Genomic DNA, 27,714 nt, shown 5'->3' with positions numbered 1-27,714 from the left:
ACAAATCTTCCTTTCAAACGTTACAGGAACGATGCTTAAATCTAACTTTTGCTGATAAATGCTCAAAATCTGATTTACTGATAAAGGCACTGCAAGAAGACCTGCACTTCAGCCTGTGATTACTTTGTGAGCTGTTCGAGAAGAATCAGGCGGCGTGATTTATATTATCTCACTTCCCATGAATAATTGCTCGGGTAGGGTGGGTAGTTTGGGGAGGATCAACACGGGCAAGAGAAGTGTGGCTCCTGATGCTGCACGGCCCCAACGATGCTGGGCAACCATCAAGTTTACAGCCCTTTCTCCTCCAATATGCACCCCTGCTGGAGAAATGTTGGGGGGTGAAGTGGGGGGCACACAGAAAGGAAGACGCACAAGTGATCAGCTCCGCTCAGGCCTTTGAAAACTGGTTTAAATCAATGCCTCAAACCAGGACTCAAATTCCCCAGCCCACCCTGCGCAGAGAGCCCTGAACATGGCCGGGAGGCCTGGGCTCCAACGAAGCCCAAGCAATCTCAGGCAGATCCTGGGAAACGGCTTCTGTCTGCTTCAGCCCCCAGCCTGCTTCTCCATCCGAGGTAGAACCCAAATCGATGGTCTCTATCATGTGTTTTGACGGCAAGATTCAAGTTGTTACAGTGTGGGGAGCTGCTTTCAACAACTCGGGCCCTGTGGAACGCTCTATGGTCAGAAATAACTCACGGAGGATGCTTGTCTCCGGGAATCATCAAATGAACGAGCTGGCGTATTAGCAGACACAGATTACAGTAAGGAAACTGACCAGCAGCAAAGCCAGAAATCAGAGATGGGGGTCTCAGCATTTGCCGGAAGCGCTAGGATGAGGCTGTCCTTTCATTCTCCCACTATTTTCTTATTGTTCTTTCTTCATTTCTTTCTTTTTTGGGGGTGTTGAGGGGTGTGCTTCCCTGCCCCCCTCCCCATAGAATCTGAACCATTACAGGTGAGTCCTTTCATAGCTTCTGTTAAAAATCAGAAGCTTGTTAGATGTAATGATTATCTGCGCCGTGACACTTACCACGTGCGAGGGGGCTTGTCAAACAGCTTTCCTCTAATTTAGAGCTCGTCCGGTAATTAGAAAGCCCTCAGATATTCTGCAAATGCAGGTCACTATCGACAGCTCGTGCTTTTGATGCTTTGCCTGTGACAGTTGTTGGGCTGCCCTTCTAGGAGCTGGCAGTGTTGTCCAAACTCTGACAGTGTCAGAAAATTCAGTCACCATGGCCGCCTTGCAGGGAGTTCCACACAAGGTGACTGTCCGCACAGTCTGTTCCTCCATCGCCAGTGAGCCTGATGAAACCTGCACTCACATTCAGCTAAAAATAGCTCTAATTTCAATCCTCTCTCCCTTCTCTCTCCCCCTTTTGCTTCTCCTTCTCACCTCTCTCTTCTCCCTTCTTCCCATTATCTTGCTAGCATCTCCCTTCTCTCACCTTCCTTCCCCTTACACCTCACCCCCACCCCGCCCAGTCATGGGGGTCCTCGACTATTGAAATGGTCATGTTCACCAGAGAGGGAAGTAGGTCTCACAGATGAATCAGGTTGCTTTTTATTGAAACAGCAGTGATTGTGGAACAGAAACTCTCCCCCCTGCTTTAAAAAAATATTTCCTATTTTGTGTGCAGGTCAGCAGCTGCACCTGGTGAGGTGGAGGTCAAGTCTACACCTCCAGCCATGCTCACAAGCTTTTCTCTTAAGGGAAGGGGGCCCGTAAAGGGGGAGAAGAGGAGGAGGGAGGAAGGGAAGGTTAACAGGTTAACGACTCAAGCAAAAATGTATACAGGGCTGACGTTGTCCATCCTCACCACCATTCCAATGTAAGACCTTAAAATTATAAGAATTCTTACTTAGGAACAGCTTATTATGAGGAAGGGGACAGTGGTGATGCGTCCATGACCATATGCTTTAATTTGTGTTTATTTCACCAAGTTCATCCAAACTTCATCAAGTTCAAGCCAAAAAGAAATCTTCTGTGGCACCTGACTTGGCCAAAACAGAGACCAGTATTTAAATCAAAACAGGAAATAGAAACACTATTTGCGCACGCACACACACACACACACACACACACCCCACCAACAACAAGGCACAGCCCTGGAAGAACCAGGTGTCCCTTGCCACCACAGTCCCCAAGTTAACTCATCTCACCAGACCAAGTCCCAAGTCTTACCTAAGCAGGCTCATTTCTTCCTTGAGGTCCCTGCAAATAAACACAGGAGACCGCGGGTAATGGGAGCCTGGCCTGGCAGTTGCTGGCTTATGAAAAGCAACGTGGGCTGGTGGAATACTATGCAGCAGTAAAACAGAAGGATCTATATTACCCTTTGCAACAGCATGGATGGGCCGGGAGATTATTATGCTAAGTGAAACAAGCCAGTCAGAGAAAGACAAATGATCTCACTTATATGTGGAATCTAATGAACAAAATAAACTGATGAACAGAATAGAGCCATGGATGCATGGAACAGACCGACAGGTCTTAGATGGGAAGGGGCGGCAGGATGGGAATCCATTAATCAAAGAACATATATACACAGCCATGGACACGGACAACAGTGTGGTGAAGGCCTGGGGTGAGGTGGGGGCTGGGTGGATGGAGGCAAAGGGTGGGAAAATGGGGGAAATCTGTAATACTGTTCATAATAAATAAATACATAAATAAAATGCAATTGGCTGGGATGGGGGTGAGATGCCATGCGCTAGAATTCCCCCAAACCCAGATTAGCTAAAGTCACCGCGACTGGGCTAATGTGGGGGAGCAAGGTGACCCCCGCAAGAATCCCAAGGACAGCATCCTCAACAGGGGGCCGCTAACCCCACATCCTGCTGCTGGCGGCTTGGTCATCGGCCTCCAGACATCAGTCCCAGGAGAGCCCTCAATGCTTTTAAGCTAACTGAGGGAAAAAACACCCAGGATTGTTTAGATCCTGCCTGTGAGGAAAAAATAAGAAAAAAACCAAGATCCAGAAAATACGGTGAATAGTGGCAAAAAAACCACCAACTCATTTCTAGAGAAAAACCCTCCATCCAACGTCACAAACTGCCGAATATTAGAATATTCCTTGGAAGCTGTCCCGGCAACCTAGATATGAGAAACTCCACTTGCTATTCTGAGGTGAGAAGTGAAGTTGCCTTTCACTCGGGACTGCCAAACCTGGCCTATAAATACAAGCGCTGACCCTTGTGGACACCCGGCTAAACTCAGCCCAGAGAAGGCAAGTGGTTCCCTACGGTCACACAGCAATTCCCGGTCCCCTAGGCCAGTCCCCCTTCACCACATAGATGGTTTTATCTTCTCTTGAAAATATGTATTATTACATCTGATCCCCATATTCAACAGGAGAGCTGAGGAATGAGACTGTACATTTTAATGTTTCTCTCCCCTGCTTTCTTTCTCCAACTTCTGTTCTGGTTCTTTCCTCCCCAAACACACACACACACACACACACACACACACACACACACAACCTGTTTGGTATATTTAGGGATCTATTCCAATATTTCTAATACTCTTGTTCTGTCAGCAGGCCAAGAGCAGAGGACAGTGGCAAGCCATTCTCCATTCTGAAATGGACTTCATTGAAAGGCTGCTGAAGGTCAAGACAGCCTGGGGGGGTCTGGTACTTACACGGGGGCTTTCAGGGTCATTGCCCTGTGGGTGAACTCACTTCCAGAGCATGGCTTGTGATTTGTTCTCTCCCCACACATCAAATTGAGACACCAATCACATCTCTGCTACCCACCTTGTCCCACCTCAGTTTAGCCTTCTCCTCACATAATGAGTGTGGCCAAATGCTGTTGAGTCCACTTTATGCACATACATGTAGTTTAGTACTAAGGCAAGTAAGGAATTCAAGAAACCTATACGTCACACACACACACACACACACACACACACACACACACACACACACACACACTTTAAGGGGTAATTTCTAAAGACCTACCAATGTGCAATATTGAAAGAAAATGGCTATATCTGGCCTGGAAACGCCTTGAACTTGTTCCTTTCTACATACCACAAGCCCGGTGGTGGACTTGGGGTCCTCCGGCTTTGAAATAAATAATGCACAGAAATGGGCAGATTGATGGATTAGCTGGTAGATTATCAGACAAATGGAAACTCCAGCACAACATCAGGATTGGGCCTGGAATTTCCTTCACGGAGACCTTAATAGCATTAGACAGCTGACCAAGACATGTCATGGTGAGACAGAGGAGCAGCCCATAGTCTCCGAATGACCACTGCCTCCACGGAATGCTTCCACTCAGTGCCCTGCGAATGGCACTCGCCCAGCCTGAGACAGTCATACCGTGGCTCATACCTGACCACTGCTCTGCCCGCTGCTCACTCCCCCTTTCATGCATTCACCCGTTTCCCTGCCATCGGAAATGGAATCAGAACAAATTAATATTTAATTTCAAGATTACCATTCTGTCAGAACAAAAAAGACTTGGGTAATTCAAAGCTAAGGCAAACGCCCCTCCCATAAATCTAATTTAGCTATTCCGACGCTCACAGTCCTATGGCCGTCTTCCTGCCTTCTACCCGTTATTTGCCAGGGGCCTCTGCCGCAGGCAGGAGGGGAGAGTTGGCACCACACCTCGAAGTGTGTAAAGTCCTAACCTTTTGCCCATGTAATGATCTACTTAATATAACAGTTTGTCTTTAATCAGAGAAAGAGTAAGATAATTTGATATCCCATAAAACTTGCTAACCTATATTTTGCAAGTCAATTACCCAGCCTTTTCGCATTCATGTCAGCATATCCCATATGCTGCACCTCCAGCCCAGCTCTCAGGTGTCTGCAACCCACAACGCCACATACCCCGAGTGTAAGAAGAAAACTCAGGGTGGGGCAGGGGGAGTCATGCAGTGGGCAGTGACTTTTTTGTCATCTAAAAGGAAATTGGGAAACTGTCTTCTCAAATAGAGATGATCTTCCTGTGGGGTCCTTCTAGTGGGCTATAAATACTAGCACATACTAATCAACATTATATACTTAAAAATGAGTACAGAATCAAATTAAATTATAAAACTAAATTATACTGTTATAAAATCCAAAGCAAGGAGAGAGAGAGAGAGAGAGAGAGAGAGAGAGAGAGAGAGAGAGAGAAAAGAACTCTTAGCTAGTCCCCTTAAGTTTAGCCCTATTCTCTGGCAGTCAACCCATCCTTAATAAAGGGGTTCAAAGTAACCATTTCTCTCTCCCCAATTTCTGAATAGAATAAAAAAAGCAAGAGGTTCGCTTTTACTGCATTCCCCATCAACCATTCCATCCACAGAAGCTGCAAAAAGGTGAAGACTTAAACCTGCGTAAGAATTTGGTCTAAACGTATGAAGAGGAACACAGACACGTGGAACAAACACAAAATACAAGTGTTCCCAACTCCAGCTGCCCGATAATGTCTGTCTCTGACAGGCTGAGGACTCAGCTTCCCAGCTCTAAGATGGAAGAGCTCGCCAAATCTGGGAAACATCAAAACTATTAAGTATTAAACTCTCAGAACCCTCTCTTTGTTGCTACTTTTGACCCGGTTTCCAAAACACAGTAATAATACTTCTCCCGCATTTCCCTTATGCAGGAACACTAACATTTTCCCAGGTGAGTCTGTCTCATTGGCTGTTAAAAGAGAACGTTTCTTTCTTTCCTTCTAGGAACAGGAAGGGTGAATCTGGCTATATCATCAGCGTCTGTAAAAGAACCTGAGTCATCACTTTAACGGAACAATTTCTCCAAGAATTCCTTCCACCTCTGAGAGGGCGAAGACGACCGTCTCCGCAGTGTGTTGGGAAGCACCACTGTGTCCCCCCTCATTCCTCTCCTCTGTCCTTGGCAATCCGGTTACGATCTGACAGCATTTAAAGATGACAGTACTGGAGGTAATAGGACAATGCCATAACAGGATTACAGCAAATGTGAGAGAAAGGACACTCGGAGTACTGTCATTTAGGTAATGTCATCTGTGATCAGTTTTTGTTTCATTTTTTGCTGACACAGAAGTCAGTATCACTTATACAATTCATTGTGAACCCCGGTGTGGTCGTAAATAGTTTGCTTCCCGGATGAAAAGAAACATTTATTATACTGCAGGGGGATTCGGGGAAAGTTTCTAGCTTTGGTTGATGTGAAAACAGTAACAAAAGAATTTTCAGACCAATAACCAAAGATCCAATAATAGTCTAAAGTCACTACCACCCCAAATAAATTTATCTTCAAAGAAAGAAGAGCCCTACCCGGCTTGGCTCAGTGGATAGAGTGTCAGCCTGTGGACTGAAGGGTCCTGGGTTCGATTCCGGTCAAGGACACATACCTTGGTTGCAGGCTCCATCCTCAGCCCTGGGTGGGGCCTGTAGAAGGCAACCAATCAATGTGTCTCTCTCACTTCAATGTTTCTCTTTCTCTGTGTGTCTCTCCCCCTCCCTTCCACTCTATCTCAGAATCAATGGGAAAAAAATATCCTCAGGTGAGGATTAATAAAAGAAGAAGAAGGAGAAGGAGGAGGAGGAGGAGGAGGAGGAGGAGGAGGAGGAGGAGGAGGAGGAGAAAAAGAAAAATTTCTGTTGGTCATGGACAGTAGAGGGCTAAGAGGTTTGAGAAGAATGTCTTAGACCCTAATGAATCTGTTGCTTTAGAGAGTCTGGGGAAGATAAAGTGGAAACACCCAACTAAATTCCCTCTGGGGAACAGTCAGCCCTGGCCTCCCAGACAGCAGTCACTGACACTCTTCCTCTTCCATTTCCTTTATGTTGTTCGCCCACAGCACATCCAAGTCCATACCCTACGAGCTCTGGGAAGTCAGTTCTTTCCTACTCTCTGATTAATTTTGGCCGCTGTTAGTTCTTTCCCGAAGCCACCACCTCTCCGAGAAGCTGCTATTCCTTTGCAGAGAACACAGCTGACCTGCCGTTAAAGCGCCTTCCTTGTTGTCCAGGACGAGGAGCCGTGCTGACTAGCGGAGGAAGGGTCACGAAGGAGGCTGAAGGCATGTCCCGACCATTTCAATCCTAACAGAGACTAGTCCTCTAGAACATTCTGGGTTTACTCGGGTTTCTGGTCTCCCTCGGACTTTCTCTGCTTCCCTGGCTAATCTCCTTTTCAAACACGTATCTACTAGCCCTCTTGTCAATTCTGCTCCTACCCCATCCAGAAAAAAGTTCATTCAAACTCAGGCTAGCTTCATAGCCTCCGGAGTGGGAGGGCACTATTTAGGAGAGTGCACAAGGACATGAATTTTGGTGCCTGCCTTGTTCCATGGCATGCCACCTGAATGACAAAGGCCATCGTGAAACACTGTCCACGCCCTGAACAACTCCCCAGCATGGGTCATCTGGAAGGGAGGGGCAGGGAACAATGTGGAACCTGATAGACTCTCACTTCCCAACTTCATTCCTGTCCACTCCCCAGTGAAAACTGCAAGACTTACAATTTTCCTCTCCATTAATAACAGACCCATTTGCTAGTCCCCTACAATGGTTGGCTCCATTTTGCTTATGAAAGGAAACCCCACGGTCGGTCAATCAACTCCTTCCTCTAGAACAGTGGTTCTCAACCTTGGCTGCACATTAGAATCACCTGGGAATCTTTTTAAAATCCTGATTTCTGGGCCTCATCCTCCGGAAATTCTGTTTCTTTGTTATGGGGTGGGGCCACAACATTAGTAACAAAGAAACAGAATTTCTGGAGGATGAGGCCCAGAAATCAGGATTTTAAAAAGATTCCCAGGTGATTCTAATGTGCAGCCAAGGTTGAGAACCACTGCTCTAGAACATACATGTCAATGGGGGAGAGAACGGAGCATGAAGGACATTACAGAGAAGACCCAACAAGCCGCCCCCTCCCACCCCTGGACAGAGTCCTTGATTTACGTCTCCTAGAATGCTGCCTCTGCCCTGTGTCAGCACAGTTCCCCAGCCTTGATGGCTGACAGGATACAGACCAAATCCTTAACCCATCGTCCCAGAGCTCCATATCTAGTCCCAGATTTCTACCTCAGGCTTAGCTCCCGCTATGCACAAATGAAAGGACATGGCTCAAGTAAAAATCCTTCCCGGTCTCATATCCATTCTGGCTTCTCTCCTTCTTCTCTGACTTCCTAAGATCTGTTCATACCTGAAGGCCCAGCTAAAGGTCTATGAGCCGCCATAGCATGCAGACTCAATTTCTTCCTTCTCCAGCCTCATAGAGTACTCATTCCCTGCACTGCTCTGGCCTCATCCCCATCCTTATATCACTGGTTACCTCACTCAGCCTCTACTTAATTCCATGACTTCCCAATGTGCTTAAGTGCAGAGACTCCATCTTCTACTTGTTTTTATTTCAAAGTACCCAGCAGAGCATGTGATATGATACACACATATCCTAGGAATTCAACAAATAGTGGTTAGATGGCCGCTTCACCTTCCTAAAAGGGAAGTCCTTTTGCCAAATATCATTTCTGTTCATAATGGTCACTTAAACCATCTCTGTACCCACAAACAGTTCCCTTCTGATATCTGCTTGAACTTCTCCAGATAAAAACAGGCAAGTGGCAGGAACATGTTATGCTCCCCAAAGATTAGCATTCATATCCACCCTCTTTAAACAGCCACCCCACACCCTGGAGAAGAACAGCCAGACCATGTGCCACGCCGATCGAGTCTGGGGGTCAGAGTTACCAAAAAATAATCACATCTCTACGGGAAGCCCAACTGGAAGGTTGGGCAGCCCTGTAGCTGTACTTCAGTTACCTGCAAAGAAGTGAGACTCAGCGGGAGTGTATCCTGGGTGCAAAGGCCAGGTTCAAAACATCCTCTTCATACTCTTTTCAATCCAGCACCACTGAAAAGGACTTCGTTTAATGCCAGAGAGCAGTGAACATGGACACTGCTGGTTCCCTTTAGCTACTGGGTATGGTAAAGGGAAGGCCTAGCAGAAATGAAGGCAGCGGTGAATGTAACTACCACTTGAAATGTTGGCCACAGTTCCCCAGGCTGGGCTGACTGCTCCTATCAAAGCGCCCTGGGCACCCTCACTCCACCTTGACAGCCAAGACCTGGAGTCAGGCCATGCGGCCAGGTAGGATCCGACACTATGCATGCACAAAGGTTCCCATGGTAAGGACCCAAATCTACACAGCCTTGCCACTGAAACTGGGTCCATTCAGAAAAGGCGCCCCATGCAAGCCTGCCCTAAGACATGAGCCAAGTTCAGATACCGTCTTTATGCTGACTACCTTGGAAACTCCGCGTGAGAGACAATTCGGGGAGGAAGGGTGGAGGTTAAAAGCAAACAAAAAAACTCTCACTTTACAGGAATTCACCAGACAGTTACACAGTTGGGATCTCCACACGGGGAGAAGATACATCAATGAATAAGCCGTGGGCACCCTCTCCCCTTTACATTTTTTAAAGCCCACTGGGTTCTATGACATGAACACCCTCCCTTTACCTTCTCTGTCCCTCCAACACTCCCCGTGCTCACGTGTTTCTCACCCAAATACACATGCTCTGCCATGGTGGATAATACCACCTCAGTCTGCTTCTGCCTCTTCTGTGAAATCATCAACAGCTTCTATGAAATCTCCTCAAAATCCAAAGAGCACTCTGCTATTCCTGAAATGGACTGTGGTGCCCCCACCCCACCCCCCAGCACCCTCCAAGACCGCTGGGGTCTTGCAAAGTCGCAAATAGTTAAAGGCTAGAGATAGACAGCCTCCCTTGATGGTCCAACCCAAGGGGCTGGTTTTTTGTGTGTGGTCCCCCGCCCCCGCTTTATTGAGGCATAATTTACATACAATAAAAATCACTCCTTTTAAGTGTACAGTTGGATGAATTTTGCTAATTCTATACAGTTATATAATCTCCACCAAAATCAAAATCATTTCCATCACTCTAAAAACTTCTCTCACGCCCCTTTGCACCCAATCCCCTCCCCATCCTCTGACCCCTTTCAGTCATTGATCTGCTTCCCATCACTAGTTATAATGTTTCTAGAATTTCATATGTATGGAATGATAAGGCCTGTCCCCTCTTGTATTCAATTTCTTTCACTAAGCAGAATGATTCTGAGATCCACCCGTGTTGTTAAGCGTATTACTAGTTTATTCTTACATTGAGTATTCCATTGTATGGCTATACTACAATTTGTTTAACCATTCACCTATTGATTGACATTAGGGTTGTTACTGCTTTCTGGTGATTATGAACAATAATACAATTAATATTTGTGTATGTGAGTTTATATGAATGCATGTCTTCCTTTCTCTTAGTAAATATCTAGGGCAGCAGTTCTCAACCTGTGGGTCGCGACCCCTTTGGGGGTCAAACGACCCTTTCACAGGGGTCGCCTAAGACCATTGGAAAACACATATATAATTACATATTGTTTTTGTGATTAATCACTATGCTTTAATTATGTTCAATTTGTAACAATGAAATTGGGGGTCACCACAACATGAGGAACTGTATTAAAGGGTCACGGCATTAGGAAGGTTGAGAACCAGTGATCTAGGGCAACAAGTTTTGAGGACACAGAAAGGGTTTTGAGTTTGAGAGTCCAGGGAGTCCCTATTCTGTCACCCCACTTCTTCCCCATCCCCCGGGCGGTCCAACTCCAAAGCCTGTATACCAGCCATCTGTTTGGCTCAATTACCAAATGTCATCTTATTCCCTAAAAAACTCTCCCCTACCCTGAAGAAGTGATGGGAAGAGACCCCAAACCTTTTTTTATAATGGACATTCATTTGGACTGAGGTCCCTTCTGAGTCGGGAAACTATTAAATGCAGTGTTGAGAACCCTAAGAGCTCCCACTGGGTTGAAAAGCGGGGTGGTTGACCTCCCCCATTAGCCATGTAGTTGAACAGCAGCCAAGGGTCCTGGAGATAACTTCTACTTTTCCAAAAGGCCTTGGGAAGGAAGACAACATCAAGGCCTCTCTCAGACAACTTCCCTAGGGGGTGGAGGTGGGGGTGGGGGTGGACAGCTACTGGCCAGTGCTGCGGACAGCAGAGAATCAGGGGGAGAAATGAAGAGTCCCCTTATTCCCCTGTCCCCCAACCTCCGGGAGGAGCCAGAGAGTGGAGGCTACAGCCGCAGTGGTAGAAGGGGATTAAGGGAAGAGATGGGGAGTGGAGGGGACGTGGACAAAAGAGAGGCAGCCACCTTAAATAAAAAGACAGTAACTCTAGGGGAAGAAGCTGAAGAAAACAGAACAGAGACTGCTGCTGGCAATAAACTGAGAAAAAAGAAAGCAAAGCCCATAAGTGAGGCACACCTACTACTTAAGATACCGGAGCAGATTCTTGTTCCTGGGGCAATAGATCCTTTGGCTGAACAGACTGGGGAAGCAGGAGGCGGGGGAGAGGACGGTGCTGATGGAGTGGCGTGGAGTGTGGGAGTCAGTCCCAGCTTCTCGTCTGTGTGCCCCGCCACTAACTGGCCGGGTGACTTTGCCAGGTCTTATCACCTCTCTGGACCTCAGTCTCCCCAGTGTAGACAAGCAGGTTGGATAAATGATCTCTAATACCCTAATGTCTTTAAACCTTGTGCCATTCTACAGGGTTGGGAGTGCGGGAGAAGGACGTGGAAGCGGCTCAGAGGTAGCTGACAGGAAATATCGAAGTGCTCATTCCAACTACCTAATCTTCAGTTGGCAAAGGGCGACTTGGGGAGATGCAGACTGGTCCTGTGATGACAAATAACTGCTGGCTCACCCCTAATGTTTCGCCACCAAACTTTATTTCTTCAGCTGGAATAAAAAAATTGACTCATCTGTAAAATGGGAATAATAATAGTGTCTGCTTCATAGGGTTGTTATGAAAGTAAATTAGTTAATATTCGTAAAGTACTTAGAACAGCGTAAGAGCTGTGTTTGTGAAATAAAATGCGTGCCTCCTGGTATTTACTAATTATACCTCAGCAGAAATGAGGTCATCAGCCCCTCTCCCAAGAGCAAGTCCAGATTGACAGAAAGAAGGAGAGAAGCGAGGAAAAGAATATGAGGCTCAGGGAGGGGTCAATTGGGAATACAGATTCCAGCATAACAGCCGGTAGCTGATAGGTGCCTCTCCATGACAGACGATGGACAGATGGACAGTGGCTAATGGATGAAGATGGATGGACAGTGATGAGGGGGGAAGAGTTACTTCCATTGAGAAAGAAAATCTAATTCTCTGCCTACAAGAGCGCCTTCTGAAAGAGGCCACCTGAGCTAACAGCCACAGACGGGAGATCTACCACTCCTCTTCCACCCCACCCCAATCGGAGGCCCAGCCCTTCCATGGGGCCTTTGATAAAAGCGACTGTTAGCTTGCACCAGACCAATGTGTTGACCCTGGGGTGTCAGTCTAAGAGTGAATGTCCTATCTCTATCCGGGCCAATGTTGGGACTCTGCACTGGAATCAGCTACCTACTCTTACCTGTACACACTTGGGGTACGGACCAGCCCCTGCGTCTCTCCTCAGCCGTATCGCTCCCAACCTAGCTTCCTTTCCTCTCACAGGACAATCTACCGGCACCTTGGGGTGGACTCCCCCGAGGAATGAATGGGGGCAGTCAGGTTGTTTTCCTGGTTGGGGTGCAGACACTGTGTTGTGATTCCTGTGGTTTGAGAGTTTGGGACTTTCCTGAAAATCAAAATGTCCTCAATCTGAACATATACATAAAAGGTGTTTGGCAAACCCCAATTCCCTTCCTGCTGAGATGGGCAATTCAACACTCCTCCCCTAACCCAAACACCCTGCCACGGTGAGGCTGGGCAGAGATGGTACGCTCAGGGCATGCTGGACCTGCAGGCTCTAAATGATGCGCCACTGCTCTGAGAGTCTAAATTACATCCTCCTTAGAGTTTTTGTTAAAAACACCTAAGAAACATAAGACAGACCAGGGAAAGATTGCCCGAAAAGAGGTGGGGACAAAGTAAAAAGAAAGAGGCCAGGGTCACCCTCAGATTTGAAAACTCAAATGATGATGAAGGCTTTAAGGATAACAAAAGGAGAAATGATTGAACGTTATGTGTACACAGAGGAAACAGATTAGGTGTACATGGGCTTACTTGTGAAATCCCAGAACGCTAGAATTAGGGAGCAATACTGGGAGCAGGAAGAACAAATTCTGGCTTATACAATTAAAGTCCAATAAATGCATTTACGGAATGCCTTTGCCCCTGGAGGTGGTGCAGGCTGCCACAGATAGGGGGAGGGAGCAATATCCCAAACGTGTTAGTAAAGGGACAGTGGCTAACCCTCTGAGGCAGATGTCCAGGCCAGGCCAGGAGCTTTTTATAACCATTTCCCAGGCAGAGGCAGGGCTGGGGCTAACCGTATGACGATAGGCCATTGTTCCCTGGTCAGCTCTGGACACACGGCAAAAGGGAGCTCAGAACAGCAGCAGGAAGGAGAGCAAGAGGACAGAGGATGACAGTCACCTTCTCCTTTGCCGCTGGTCTAAGACACAGACTTGAGCCAGTTTCCCCTGGAAAAGCTCGATGAGTACATCTCTCCCACCTTACACAACCCTCTCTCCTCACCAGCTTGGCTCTCCCAGCAGCCCAGGGACCTGGGGCATTTCTGCAGTCCAAATCCCAATAACACAGAATTAAATTCCACTGCAGCCAATCCCCTGCACCCCATGCTCCCAAAAGGAGTCTTAGGCCAACTCTTTCCTCAAATCCCCCTCCATGGATGCAAACAGGATACAGTAAAGCAGAGCCCATTTTCCCATCAACCATCATAAGAGACGAGTGGACACAACTTGGCACGTAATTTCTGTCTTCCCGACACTGACTTCACAATTACTGCACAAGAAATACAGGTTCCAACGGGACTGTAAGTTCTCAGAAGGGTGATTCGCTCCCCATCCCTCTTCCCCCAGCCTTGAGTGCATGGAGGGCTTAGCTGACACCTGTTGCCCAACAGGCTCTAATTCTCTTGAACGTGCACCCTCTAAGCTGGAGCAGGGAAGCTATTATCTTGCAGCCTTCCTTGTCTCTATCAAAGCCTTTCCATGGAGTGGTTAATGGCCTGTAAACACTTAGGGAGACACGGAAACATTCCATCGAAAAGGAACAGCACTGTGGATCCTTTAGTAAAGTGGGAGGAGGGGGGGAATCACTTGTAAAATGAAGCATCACTTTTTAACTGCTGTTTGATAAATTCAGGGTTTTTCACAATACGGATAACTAGTATGCAAGGATATATAAGTTGTCTTCAAGTCAAACCCTGGAAATTAGCCCTCAATATATAGCAAGCCAAGGGAATACCAGAGAGCTGTGAAGTCTAGACACACCCCAGCACTTGAATTGAAGTGGAATGTTCCAGGTGGGCAAATTCATGGCCTCTGAAGTCAGGAATCAGCTGGAGACTCGATCAGTGCCCGCCAGTTACCACCTACCTCATTGCCATAACCTATAATGGTGATGATAATGACCATTATGATGATAGTAATAATAGCTTCCACGGAATGGCACTTTGCAGCTCACAGAGCGATTTAACAACTTGGAAGGCCTTCCAGGCCAGTCTTGACACCCTCTGTACCTTATTGTCAGCACTGACCCCAGAGGACTCCATGGCCTCTTCTGTCCCATTTCTCCCCTTGGCAATGACAGGACAGTGATGTAGCAGAGAGATGCTCATGGGGACCTGTGCATGGCCCTAACTGAAACTTCGCATCACCGAGGGCCAGGGTGAGGATCCAGGAAGGTCTGGGTGTTGCACAAAACCAGCAGCCCCGAGGAGGTGAGGGACTGGGGTACCCACAGGCAAGGGAGCCCCTAGAGAACAGGGTCTGGTCCTTTGGGGAAAGATGTTGCCCTGAGCAGGGCTGGGCTGATCAAAACTCACTGGGCCAGGTTACTGGAGGGGCGGGAAGGGGGTGGAGGAGCCTGGGTCAGACTCTGAGCAAGAGGGGCCTCTGGATAGATGGGTGTGTGGCTCTTCAAGGGGACACCATAGCCCTGGGCGCAGAGGTGGTGAGTGGAGATAATGCCCACAGTGATAACCAGCAGGGCCCTGGCAGGAGAGGCCCTGGACACTGCGGGCTGGGCACAGCCTCGGGGACAGCTCATGGGACGTGTGGTAGCTCCAAGGAGAACTCCTCCCCACTGGTGACCCCTATCAGTGCGCACCAAGCACACAAAACGCACACCCAGGCTGGGCTGGACGCAGGGGTCCCTGTGAGGTTGCAGGGCGTGCACCGAGGAGGTGGGGAGGTGACGGCCTTCCAGCATTGCATCAGCCCAGGACCAGAAGGCGCCACGGGGCACTGAGCTGCCCCATACTCACGTGGCTTCTTAGAAGTGGCCTGGGGCATTCATCACAGTGCCACCTCTGGAACTGCATTTATTTATCTAATTTTAATAGCAAATACATTTAGTGTACTGAAGGGAAGTGGGCAGGGGTGATCTGGTCTACCCAGCTACTCACCAACACGTATGAAAGAGAGGGAAGCGGGCAGACGAGGGAGAAGTAGGCCTGACGCCAGTGGGGCCAATAAGGTCATCTGCACGTCCAAGGTCGTCCCAGCCCCGCCCATTGTTGGCCAGGCTGCTGATTCCCCGAGGCACCTGGAGAGCTGGTTGCTAAGGGAAGCCCCTTGGGTTTATGTACTAATACGTGTATCTTAAACATACAGTTGAAGAATCCCTACACTTTGATCAGACGGTCCAGCTCATGCAGAAACTGTATTTCTCTAACAGAACAGGAAGCAGGGAGGGGGAGGCGGGGAGGCAGGCACAGCATCTCCCCTCCCCGCACTTTCCCTTCCTCTGGCTCTGCACATGGGCAGCAAAAGGGAAGAACACTATGACAAAACACGGATCTTCGCCTTTTCTGAGAGGTGACCCAGTGGCATGTCCTCTGGAGCTCAGGCTCCTAGGGTTGCCATCATCTTCTCCCATCTTTGGGCCCAAGCCAAAGGGCTGAAGAACAATGTCTGGCCTCAGAGCCTGGGGAGGCCAAAGGCAGCGGGGGCCACCACACGTGCTGTGCTAGGTCGGCAAACAGTGCTCCTCAGTGGGCTGCCAGGGGCCCCGGCACACCCCTTCCCTGCCACACACTTCCAGCCAGCAGTGCCTGAGGCCAAGTCAAAAGACCACCATGCTTTCTGCCTTCCAGAGCAAGGCCCCTGGGAAAAGACGCGCATTCGGTAGCACCTCTGAGCGAGTGACAGTCAAGCAGAATATTTCTCCCCAGTGGACAGGAAAGGTAATTAGCCCCATTCTACAGATAAGGAAACTGAGGCTCAGTGGGGTAGATCAGCTTGTTTCAGGCCATCCGGCCAGCGGTGAAGGAACTCATGGCTCCTTCAAAGTGCTACCTTTTTAAGACTGTGTTTGCCAACCACCCTGCACCTACCCACCAGCCCCAGGTACAGGTGTCAGTGAGCCAGAGGGACCGTGAGACCCCCTACAACCAAAGCATGGACTGGAGTGAAGAGACCCCGCTCAGCCCCAAGGGGAGTGGCTGCTTCGAAACAGCTCTAGGGCAACACCTGGGCCACGGGTGTGGTGGCAAGATACATGCCCAAGTTGTTTGCTGCTCTGCTATCGCCCTTCTTTCTTCTCCTCCTCCCTACTCGTAACCTTCAAGACTTTCAGCCCCTGTGTTCCTGGCCCCACACACAGCTCCAGCCGCTGGCCAGCCGCCAGCAGGACTGAGCCCGAGAGAGCAGGCACCGCCTGACTCCTCCAGGGCAGGCCAGCCTGGGCCGGCCCCTGCAGCCGGGGCACCCACCCCACTGCCAGACGGAGTGCTCCTGAGCTGGCTTTTGTCTCTCGTCTGGTCTGCTGCAGCTCTCCTCCTCCTCCTCCTCCTCCTCCTCTCCGTCCCCTGCCCAGGCCTGCCGGAGGCTGCTTGCCAGGGTGATTGCATGTCAAGACGGTGCCCAGGGCACTGAGGGCTGGGACTCCCACAGTCCTGCTGCTCTGCCCAGGATGGAAAACCCAGAGGGCCCGAAAGGTCTGGGGGAGACATGGGGCGGCAGAGGGCCTGTGGGTCGGAGGGGTGGTCCTGAAAGGGAAACTCGCCAAGTCTAGCCTGGCGGGGAGGAGAAAGGGGACAGGTGGGGGTCCCTGGGACCAGTTCCCGCAGGCCAGCCGCCTCTGACTCCTCCACCTCTTGTACCACACCCCTGCGGGCTGACAGACATGCCTCGTGAGCGGGACAGGGAACGGCCGTGGCCCGGCCTGAGAAATAGCCACCGGCAGGAATGCAGGTGGGAGCAGGTGGCCTACCCAGGAGCCAGGCGGACAGTCTCTGCGGTAGGGAAGAAAGGTGAGGCCCTGGGAGAGACGGGAGAAACAGTGGAAAGAACTAGGTGTACTAAGGACACTCCGCCCCTCCCAACCCCTCAGGACCAAGTCCAGAGCCAGCCTGCCGGCTGTTATCTCTAAAACCGGCACCTGCCAGCAGTCAGGGTGGGAGGCTGACAGGCCTGGGACATCAAACCCAGAGCTCGTGGCCTCCAGCTCTGGCGGGTCAGCAGGGCGAGCACTGAGGCTCCTCAGTTCGATTCTGGAGTCTTCCTCTACCACCTCTTCCTGGCTGTGCAACCCAGAGCAGCTCATTAACCTCTCTGAGCCTCCGTTTCTTCATCAGTAAAATGTGCATGACCGTACGATACTGTCAGCCTCCTGGGGTAGCTGTGGAAACTGATTCAAATAGTGTCTGTGAGGCGCTGAGCCCAGAGCAGGAGCTCAGGACCTGCTGGGACTCAGGTACCTTTCGGGGCAGGTTCGCAAGCACATCTGGGCTTCACTTCCTCATCTGCAATGTGGGGGAAACCTTAACTGCTCGGCCCAATCACGGTTCACTAAATCAACAACAGAGGGGCTCCCACTGCCTCACGAGCCCCTCCCAAATGAGACGCTCTTGTCCTGTCTTCCGAAACAAGACTTTGTTTCTGGCACGGTGTCAGTCAAAACCCAATTCTGCGCTTTTTTACGTCATTCCAGAAATGCTGCCTTCCCTCCCCTTGATATTCAACGGCAGCCAATTCCTTTCATTTGACCCACACACGTACGGCTAATGGCCAGGAGGACAAGATGAGATGTGCCTCATTCCTTGCCCGTAAGGAGCGCACAGTCTAGCGGCTCTAATCCTGCATGATCTGTAAATGGACGTGGAGGTGTCCCAGGAAGGCCTGGATCCCTCAGGAAAATGCAGGACACTTTTGTAATATGATTAGTCACTCTCCCATGGTTTATAAATTCTTTCAGGTGCTCACCTGAGTGGCAAGAGATAAAAGCTTTTCACGAGTACTACATTGCTTCCTTAATTACAGCACTGTGCTCATCTCACATGAAAACTTAGGAAGGGGTGCAGGGAGACACGTGCTGAGAAGCCACACCGGCCCCTCTGCATTCCAGAATGGCCTCCTCTCCTGGTTATTTCACTCGTTAGTGACAGAACGAACCAGGCAATATCCTGTTTCTCTTTGCACAACTTGTGTTGCATTGGGGGAAATCTCAGGCTAACAGGGTTTTGGGGAGGAAAGGCCAGATCGAGCACAAGCCTCCCTCCACTGGGAAGCTTTGCCACCAGAAAGTCCTGGAAACCTGACAGCTTTGCGTGTTGCAACAACGCAACTCAAGACTATCGGAATCATATAAATATTTGTGCAGCTACCTATCAGAGCAACAATCAGGTATCAGGTCCCGCGGAGTCAGCCGAGGTGCCTCAGTTTATTGTCCTGATTTGTAAAAGTCGGTGCAACAAAGTGACACGCAGAGGAGTGGCCGAGCTCCTAAGTCAGAGAGCTGGTAAACCAGCAGCCGTGTTGGCTTCCCCCCATCCGCAAGCAAATGGAAAAATAAACGGTCGGAAAACGTCTCGTCCTCGTAAAGTCACACAGACAGAATAACTTGGTGGGATTCGGAAGGATAGCCCATGGGTTCGTGCAAGCACGTGTTTTTTTCATTCTGCCTGCACAGGCTTCGTACATACAACGCCAACCTCGGGTATTGCTCTGGAATTGTCCCCACTCAACTTCCTCCCCTTATCTTCCTCCTACATCAGAAGTATTATTCCTACCCAATCCCCTGCTTTCTTATATGAAAATGTGTGTTTAAAAAATGCCAATAAGAAAAACATATTTAGCACTGATCATGGTAAATTCAGTAGGACAGAAAAAGCACTCCACTGGCAATCAGACAAACACCAATTCTTTCCTGTCACTAAGAAGCTGTGGGACCAGGGGAGACATTTAATCTCTAAGAGTGTCAAGTCTCTCATGGGCAAAGTGAGACAGGGGAAGGTGTGAGCTAGACAGAGAGCCAGAACGCTCATCCATCAGGGGCTCTCGGAAGAAACAGCGTTGCTTGTTGCTTTCTCTGTTCCAAACGCCTACCTGTCTTTAGGACCCAGGGCCCATCTAGGTGTGGATGGCTACTTGCTTGGAGCAAAACCAATGTGTCTGTCATCTTAATACGCATGGAATGTGTTTAAAATAAGGATCAAAGCCAGTCATGAAGGTATCTGTGGGGAGGGGCGTCCCAGACCCACTCACTGCATTTGCCTTGAGGGTAGGAACAGGGGAAAAGGCCACCTCCCCCAAACCCAGTCATCCCAGAGCCAGGAGGGCCACCCCTCCCCACCCCCTATCCCCCACCCTGAGCATGTCAGCCCCATTCAGAAGCCACAGCCATCTCCAAGCAGGTAGGAAAGATGGAGGCCAACCAGGAGACCCATGACCGAAGAAGAGGGCAGTAGCAAAGGAACCTCACTTCTCCAAGGATCTGGCTTCTTATTCAAACTCTCACCCATATACCACCGCCACCACCCCCCTTACTCCCCAGAACCAGACTTCTCCCTGGAGACAGCTGACTCTTGGCTGTCTATGCACCATAACATTTTTTTCCTGTGTCTTCTCATCCATCTATTCCCAGGATGGAGCATAAGGCCCCCGCCTACCAGGCAGACTTGCCGTGCACTGCCCAAGGCCAGGAAACCTGTGGAACTCGGGTCTGAGGGTTGTCCAAGCTCCCACACAGGGTTTACAACTGGTAGTTTCCACACCCAGCAGTTCCCACCCAGGACTGAAAAGCCTTCATCAAATACTCAGATGGCTGGACCAAGAAAGTATGACATTTTGTGAGGACTAACTTAACCCAACTACAAGATTTGGGAGAAAAGATGCAAACCCAATGCCCATTGAGAGGGACAATACTCTGGATCAGCGGTCGCCAAACTTTCGGACCTCACGGACTGTCGACTGGCGACCATGGCTCTGGATCATTTGTCGGAGTTTAATTCCTTTTGTAAAGCTTTTAAAAGTAAACAGTAATTTGCATTCATCTAAACCTCCTGAAACTTTATTATCGACTGTTGATCCAAAAAATGATAAAGGAGGAAAAGAAGGGACGGAGCCCTAACCCGTTTGGCTCAGTGGATAGAGCGTCAGCCTGCAGACTGAAGGGTCCCAGGTTCGATTCTGGTCAAAGGCAAGTACCTTGGTTGCGGGCACATTCCCAGTAGGGGGTGTGCAGGAGGCAGCTAATCGGTGTTGCTCTCTCATTGATGTTTCTAACTCTCTATCCCTCTCCCTTCCTCTCTGTAAAAAAACAATAAAATATATTTAAAATTTAAAAAAAGAAGGGAAGGAGAGACGGAATGAAAGATACTGATTGTCAAGTCCCAATTAAACCAAAAAAGGAAGCAAATGAAAGACACTGAGTGTTAAGGCCCAACCAGACCAAAACCCCGCATTTCCCACAGCCTGCTGGGAGCACTCATGGCTTTGGGTGGCACATTCTGCAAACTCTGAAAAGGATCATGCTTGGTTCACCTTTGTGCCACAGGGCCCTGGTCTCCTTTCAAACTCCCGCTCGCCTGGCAGGACTCCCCCACACAAAGCAGGGATGCCCACCGAGCCTCCGCATGAGAGCACAGGGCCAGGGCTCACCCTGCACCGCCGCTTCCCCAGCCGTCCACGCACAGCTGCCTGCTGGCGTGCATGCAGGGGTGACAATAAAGACGCACAGTCTTCCAGAGGTCCGTCCAGCCTACCCTTCCCTTTCAAAGTTGCCTCGGGGCTTCGCCCAACCCAGCCACCCACTGCAAAGGTAGAGGAGGCCACCAGTCTGAATGCCAGAATATTACACACACTTGCACCTTCCGCCCTGTCAGCCCGCCCTCCCCCAGAGGAAGGCATAATAAAACAAACAAGCCAACCTCCGACTACCTGTGGTTTTTATCTGTACACCGATGTTCTCCTGGAAATGGGAGCTCAGCATCCTGGAAGCCAGGAGAAGTCAAGTCTAACGCAGAATGCAAACGGAAGACCGAGGGCGCTGAGAGATCCAACTCTGTGTGTCTCCCTCAAACCCCCTCCTCGGCACCGTCTCCCGGCTTTGCAACAAGTTAGGAATTAACCTTAAGGAACAGGTACCGCTGCTCCCAGGGAAACATACCTGCGGAGTTTACTGAGAAAGAGGCCTCTCCACCCTAACATGTCCCCTGGTGCTCAGGGACCATGGCCATACATTCTTGAAATTATACAGAAAGGCTGGATGTCAGCACAGTTCTGTCCCTGCAAACCCTAAAAGGAGAAAACTAAGTCCTGCCACCTGCCTCCCATAGCAATGAGCACCCCGGCCACTCCTCTGCTCCAAACTGTTCAAACAGACCTTCCACCAAGAACCAGCCTCTGCAAGCCCTGCCGGCCAGCCCGTGGGAGGGCTGCGGACAGTGGAGGACGGGAGCCCGGATTCCTGGGTCCTGGGTCCTGGGGCTGTCTGAGGCCAGACGTGCCCTTCACCTCTCTGGGCTTCAGATACCACCTCTCCGACCTCTTCACAAGGTTACTCATGAGGAGACGCTCAAGTCTGACAATGCCCATCACAGGGCTTATTCGAGCCCATAAACACACACTGATGTTTATGTCTATCCTCATTATTAATAGCACAATGGATGTCTGAAATGGGATGGGCCTAATTTTTTCATCAACCAAAAAACTAGACGGTTGGCAGGACGGGAAGGCACAGAGTCTCAGAGATTGCTTCGAGGGTATCCTTTGGAGCCCCATTCTTCCAGATTCTTCCAAATGCCTGCTGCAGCAATAGCCCTAGAAGAACACGCCACCTTGTCAGGACTTGCAGGTGAAACGTGTTGCAGCAGCTGTCAGCTCGGGGAAATCACTCATCGTGTAGTCAACCGAGTGGGGCTGCTTTCAGCTGGACAAACACTGGATCCGCACCCGCGTGCGGGCTTTCCTGTCCTTCCCTTGGGGCCAAGCCAGCCCTCCTTTACATTCCTGTCCCGACCAGTAGCCTCCTTTCCCTCAGAGGCACCCCTCCCTCCCCACCCTTCCTCTCTGCTCCGAGACAGGGACCGCCAGGGCATTGAGGAACAATCCCGCAGCCTGCCGCCCCCTCCGGGAGGCAGGGCCACAGCTGCCTGCTCTGCGGTGGGGATAGGTAACCCTCCACCTGGGTCTTTAATGTTAGCCCACGTCATTCATGGATGAGTCCCGAAGGAAAGGGCCAATTACAGACGTCACCAGGAACAACCCAACCGGAGGGAGGAGGACAGTGTCCCCCAAAGCAATGGTGGGCAGAAAAATTCGCATCCAGCCAACACCTGGTCGCGACAGCGGACCCACCTGATTTACTGGCCAGACGCTGCGGGGGAGGCGCGGTGCCATTTGGAAGTAACCCACGCAGGGTGTTGCAGGGTACGGGGCACCACACTGGGCTTTGCAGCCAGGGTGAAAACCAGATGGTGTCAGGAGACAACGAAGGCTCACGGGCAAAGGATCTGTTGTCAGCACACCTCAAAACCCCTTTTCTCTAGCCATCCTTTGACACCCACCACGCTAAATCACAGAGAAGCTGGAAAGAACACCTGGACCCAAAATAGCTCATCGTATTACCCAAAGGTTGGCGCTCCCGCTCTGTCCGAGGGCGTCGAGGAAAGGCAGGTGAGCAGAGCGGGGGCTCTGGCCTTGTCTAACTCCTCTGCATCAGGCCAGAGCTGCGGGCTGACTGGCCTCATCTCATGTCTCAGGTTCTGCCAGTGGCTGCCACCCGGTCTGCAAACCCCCTGGGACCCTGAGACAGCCCTCCTTCCGATGCCGGACAGAGCTGGCCTGGAGTGGCATGGAGATAAACCCCAGTGTGCCAAGCCTCGACCCTCCACGGTGACAAAGACCTCACTAGACTGCGTCTCGTCAGTTCAGGCTCCGTGAGCCAGCCCCGGGGGCAGGCTGCCTCCCAGGAAAGCCCTGGCTGCACACAACGCACTCAAGCGCCTTTGTGTGTCTCTGCTCCGAGGACTAACGATACAGGCCACGGCAAAGGCCATGGCCGTGCCCAGCAGCCTGCCAAACTGAAGGCGGCATTCACTCTCGTGTCTCCTTCTAAAAACCTGATATACAGCCATTTTTCTGTCAGCCACCTCAAATAATGTCTGTAATGCTGAGATTTAGACACGTGTGCATCTAAATGCTATTTCGTTATGGCCTCTGCAAAGCTACCTTTCCGCCTAAACATTCAATTAATGTAATTAAATTGCTACCTGATGGCATTATCTCCTTTAACTTGGGATCCAAACTATTGAAAAGCATGTGCCTTTATCCCCCGACTGGTAAGGCATGTGATGAGCAGAGCTATAAACATGTTGGCATAACTGAGCTGTTTAAAAATAAATTAGCAAACTATAAAAATAAACAGTTACATACATATGTACTCAATTATGAACTGACTCTAATTTTTGTTCTGAATACTGTCTTTGACCTTAGTCATAAACAAGCACTATTAAAAAAACATAATATCTCAACAGACAGGAGGCTAAGGATTAAATGCTCTCCAGTGCCTCAGAATGCAAAACGAGAGAGAGAGAGAGAGAGAGAGAGAGAGAGAGAGAGAGAGAGAGAGAGAAAGGAGAAGGAGGAAGGAAAAGGAAGGAGGAAGGGGGGAAGGGAAGGAGGAAGGGAAGGGAAGGGAAGGGAAGGGAAGGGAAGGGAAGGGAAGGGAAGGGAAGGAAAAGGGAAATAAAGGGACTGCCTTTCTTTCAAAGCTAGGGAAATGTGTACGAACATACAAAGGCTGCTGTGCTCTGGCTGATTTGAAGCGGCTCCTGTCTGAGCCGGGACAGTTAAAACCCGGTGAGGTGCTCTGCGTTTTCAGATGTGTTGGAGCCTCAGGAGAAGAGGGCAGCACGGAGAAGCACTGTGTCCAAGCGCAGCTGTCGCAACAGCTCGCTGTCTGAGTAAGTCCCTGTCCCTGTCCCTTACCCCACCTGAACTGAGCTCGCTGTCCCAAGTCTGCTGCCGTTAAGTCGCGAGCTCTTCTGAGACATATGGCAGAAATGTGGAAATTGCCCTCCAAACAGCCCAAGACAGAACGGGGGAGGGGGCACAATCAAGCTTTTGAAACCAGAGACAGGACACGTTTTCACACGAATCCAGCGCCCCTGTAACAAAGGACAGCCTACTATGGGATAATTACTGCGGATTATTATTACAGTTTCTAAAGCAAAAGAACAAAAAAATTTTCACAAAAGACATATTACACACGCAGATTTCTAAAGCTTTCAAATCATATGGTCTTCGGTGCTGGCTCCTATGGGGTTACGGGTAAGGCCCTGTAAGGCCCGAAGTGAGCAGGACAGATGCAAACACAAAAAAGAAGTCACAATAAACCTGAAATTCTCTCATGTCATGGTGCTTACTGCCCTTTCTGTCACAAACAAAAGTAGTTGAGCAACAGCTAAGTACTTATTCATCTCAAAGAGCCAACCTAAAATTGGGACTGCCCCAGGGCTGTCCACCCCTCCCCCGACAACTACAAAAAAAAAATGGGCATAAATAAAAAATAGGAAGAAACTCAAACCCGGCCACTGTTTTCAGAATGTGGCGGAGAAGGCCTGATGTCAAAGAGGAGCCACAGAAAAGCTCCTTGGACACAGAATGACACGCCGGCCCCTCTCCCTGCCGAGGGGAAGGGGCCAGCACCGCAGCCTGGGCACCCGCCCCGTCCGTCCGCCGTTTACAGAAACAAGGCGTTTGCCAGCTGCTGCGAGAACAACACCCCCACGACACACTCTTTGAGAGCTGTGGCGTGAGGTTATGGAACAGCTAGTGTGGAACGGTGCTGGGCTCCTCCCTTTCTGAAGACTGTCTTTTCCTCCAGGAGGGAAGGACGGGATCGGTGGGTGAAGGATGGGTCCTGGTGCCGGGCACCTTGGCAAACTGGCCGAGGAGGGGAGCTGCCACGAGAATGAAGACGCCAGGAACCCAGCTCTGCCTGGCTCAGGAAGAGGCTGGCGCTGACATATCGGGGGCCATGGCCGCGGCTGGAGGCCTTGAGATTTCCTGAGGGTCTCTCGGACAACAAGGCTGGGTCTCTGAGCGGACAGCCTAGCCTGCTCTAGGGGCTCTCCTTTGAATCGCCTCTGGTTCCAGAATAAGTAGTTCTACGTGTGGCAAAGCCAGCACTACAGAGAGGGGGGGGGGAAAATACTAAGTCCTAACTTGAGGGATGTGAAACTCTTCTTCTAGATGCTGTGTTTCAAGGTCTTTATCGAGACTGCTGGCTCCTATGACTGAGTAAGTCCCTGTCACAGGGCAGCCTCTCACCCCCCGCCCCATGGAGAGGAACCTGTTGCTGGCAAAAGATGTTCACCTGTGAGCCCTATGCCACAGAAGGCCTCTTAACACAAAGGGGGCTCAGACAGAAGCAACTGGCTCCTGTTTCTCATCAGACTCCTAAAATCCCAGGTTTCTGACCTGAAGATTCAAGCTGAGGTTAGGGCAAGAAAGCAATTTGTTTGACTCCAGCCCTTGCAAATTACCCCAAATAATTTACTTGGTCTCAGCTTTGGCTGGCTTGGGTGCTATGTGGATTCCAAGAATTATTTTACTTTTCCATTAGAGGGCTCTCCACACTCCTTTCAAGGAAAAACACTCTATCTGCCAGCCAGCTTCTCTCCAGGAATGGGAAAGGGGGAGGAGGAGGACCGTGGAGAGGAGGTTAACGGATTTCCATAAGGAATTCCAAACCCCGGAGTGACCGGCCGGCCAGTCAGAGCACGGCAGAGCCACAGACACTGCAGAAAAGGACTCTCTGGAGGTGCAGGGCAGTGGGTTCCCGGGAAGCCGCAGGCACCAGGAGAGGGTGCTATCCAGGGAAAGGCAGCTTACATGCCCATTTCTAGAGCCCATGTCCACCAGCAGCCCCGGGGTGTTACCCAAGCTCTGAGAGGCCAAGCTCAGGAAAAAAGTGCAAGTCTCAAAGCACGTATTCCAGTGTCTTTGGTATCTCAAGAAGAACAGAGCAGGAAACAGAATAAAACCAATTCAGAAAAACACCTTCCCTAAAGAACCACAGTTAGAGTAGGACTTATGTCATCTCAGCTACAAGCCGTCTACTAGAGCTCTACCAACCACCCCATCTGAGGGCCATGCCCCTGCCCTCCCAAACCTTCCTGAGCAGGGCAGCCTAGCACCCACCCTTGACCCCAAGCAGAGGAGGAGCCTGAAGCTTGGGTAGAGCACCTCCCAGTGCCTTCCCCAGCCCAGAATACAGCAATGCCATCCTTGTAGGAACCAAGGATCCACCCTAATGCCTCTCTTCCTCTCATACCCCACATCCAATCTGCCAGCAAATCCTGTTGATTTTACCTTCAAAATATGTCCCAAACCCAGTCTCTTCCCATAGCCCCACCACCCTGAGGCAAACTGCCACCATCTTGCCTGGGTTTGGGCAACAGCCTTCTGACTGCTTCTGCCTCGCCTTCCTACACTCAAGTCTTTAAAAGGAGCCAAAGGGACCTTCTCAAAACCCATGTCACGAACACCACTCCTCCAGAGGCAAAGCTAAAGTCTGCACGATGGCCTACAAGGTACTGCTCTCCCCTCCGTGGGCCTCAGCTCCTACTCACCTCCCAGCGACTTGCACCCTGACCCCAAGGCCCATCACTCCTCCGCCAGCAACCAGACAGATGGTGCGTTTTCTGTTCACTCTGCTTGGGACCCTCTTCCCCCAGAAATCCACATGGCCGGGTCAGACCCAAATTAGAGTTTTTACCCCTAAGGCTTAGAGGAGCCTCTGCAAGAAGCTAAGAGCCTGGGAGGTGCCATTCACCTGCAGCTCTTCAGAGCTCTTGCCCCTTGGTGTACACACACGTGTACCCTTGCAGCCACGTGTCCGGGCAAACTGAGATGCGCACACTCACCCAACACTGTGCAGGAGTACTAGGCAGGGGCAAAGCCCTGCGACACCAGCTTCCTCCAGGCATTACTCTTCCTCTGAAAGCTTTCAGACTCTCCCTCCTCCTGGTGGGAGAGGTGTGTGTGTGGGGGGCGGGTGCGGGGGGGGGGTTCCTTGGGAAGGGACCAATTGCTTACACCTGAGAGCCCAGGATCTGCCAGAAATGCTAAAGTACTTTCTCCCACCCTGGCATACATTTTGACAAGGAAATAAATGCTCCCCAGTAGGCAATAACAAGGAGAAGTCTGAATTAAAAGAACTTGCCAATTTGAAAAGAAATGCCATTCTATGTGACTCCACTCTATTCTGTTACCAATAAAACACTTAAAGATGCTATTCATGCAGACATAAAGTGCTAATGGCCACTTGTTAACATGTTTCATAATGCTAATATTTCCCTCTGATTTCCAACAGTTCTTTTTTTTTTTTTCCTTCTCCTTTTTTGGGGCTATTTTAAGTGAACAGAGCACTAATCTGATTTGAAAGTGAAGGCTTAAAGAGCCACACTCTAC

At 50.1% G+C, this 27,714-nt stretch overlaps 1 protein-coding gene across 16 annotated transcripts in view; it reads right to left on the bottom strand.

Annotated features, from left to right (window-relative positions):
* BCL11A (BCL11 transcription factor A) overlaps positions 1-27,714 on the bottom strand; it is a 100,935-nt gene that overhangs the window by 30,908 nt on the left and 42,313 nt on the right. Inside the window, exon 1 of one of the 16 annotated variants that reach the window (XM_059659750.1) lies at positions 21,175-21,349. The exons of the other annotated variants lie outside the window; for them this stretch is intronic. Within the exon in view, the coding sequence (XP_059515733.1) occupies positions 21,175-21,226 (52 nt within the window). The 5' untranslated portion in view covers positions 21,227-21,349. Of the gene's footprint in view, positions 1-21,174; positions 21,350-27,714 lie in introns of those variants that run through there. 16 annotated transcript variants of the gene reach the window in all.

The sequence above is a fragment of the Myotis daubentonii genome, chromosome 12 (genome assembly GCF_963259705.1).
Source record: "Myotis daubentonii chromosome 12, mMyoDau2.1, whole genome shotgun sequence".
In the NCBI taxonomy this organism is placed as follows: domain Eukaryota; kingdom Metazoa; phylum Chordata; class Mammalia; order Chiroptera; family Vespertilionidae; genus Myotis; species Myotis daubentonii.
This window is presented reverse-complemented; position numbering and strand designations above follow the sequence as displayed.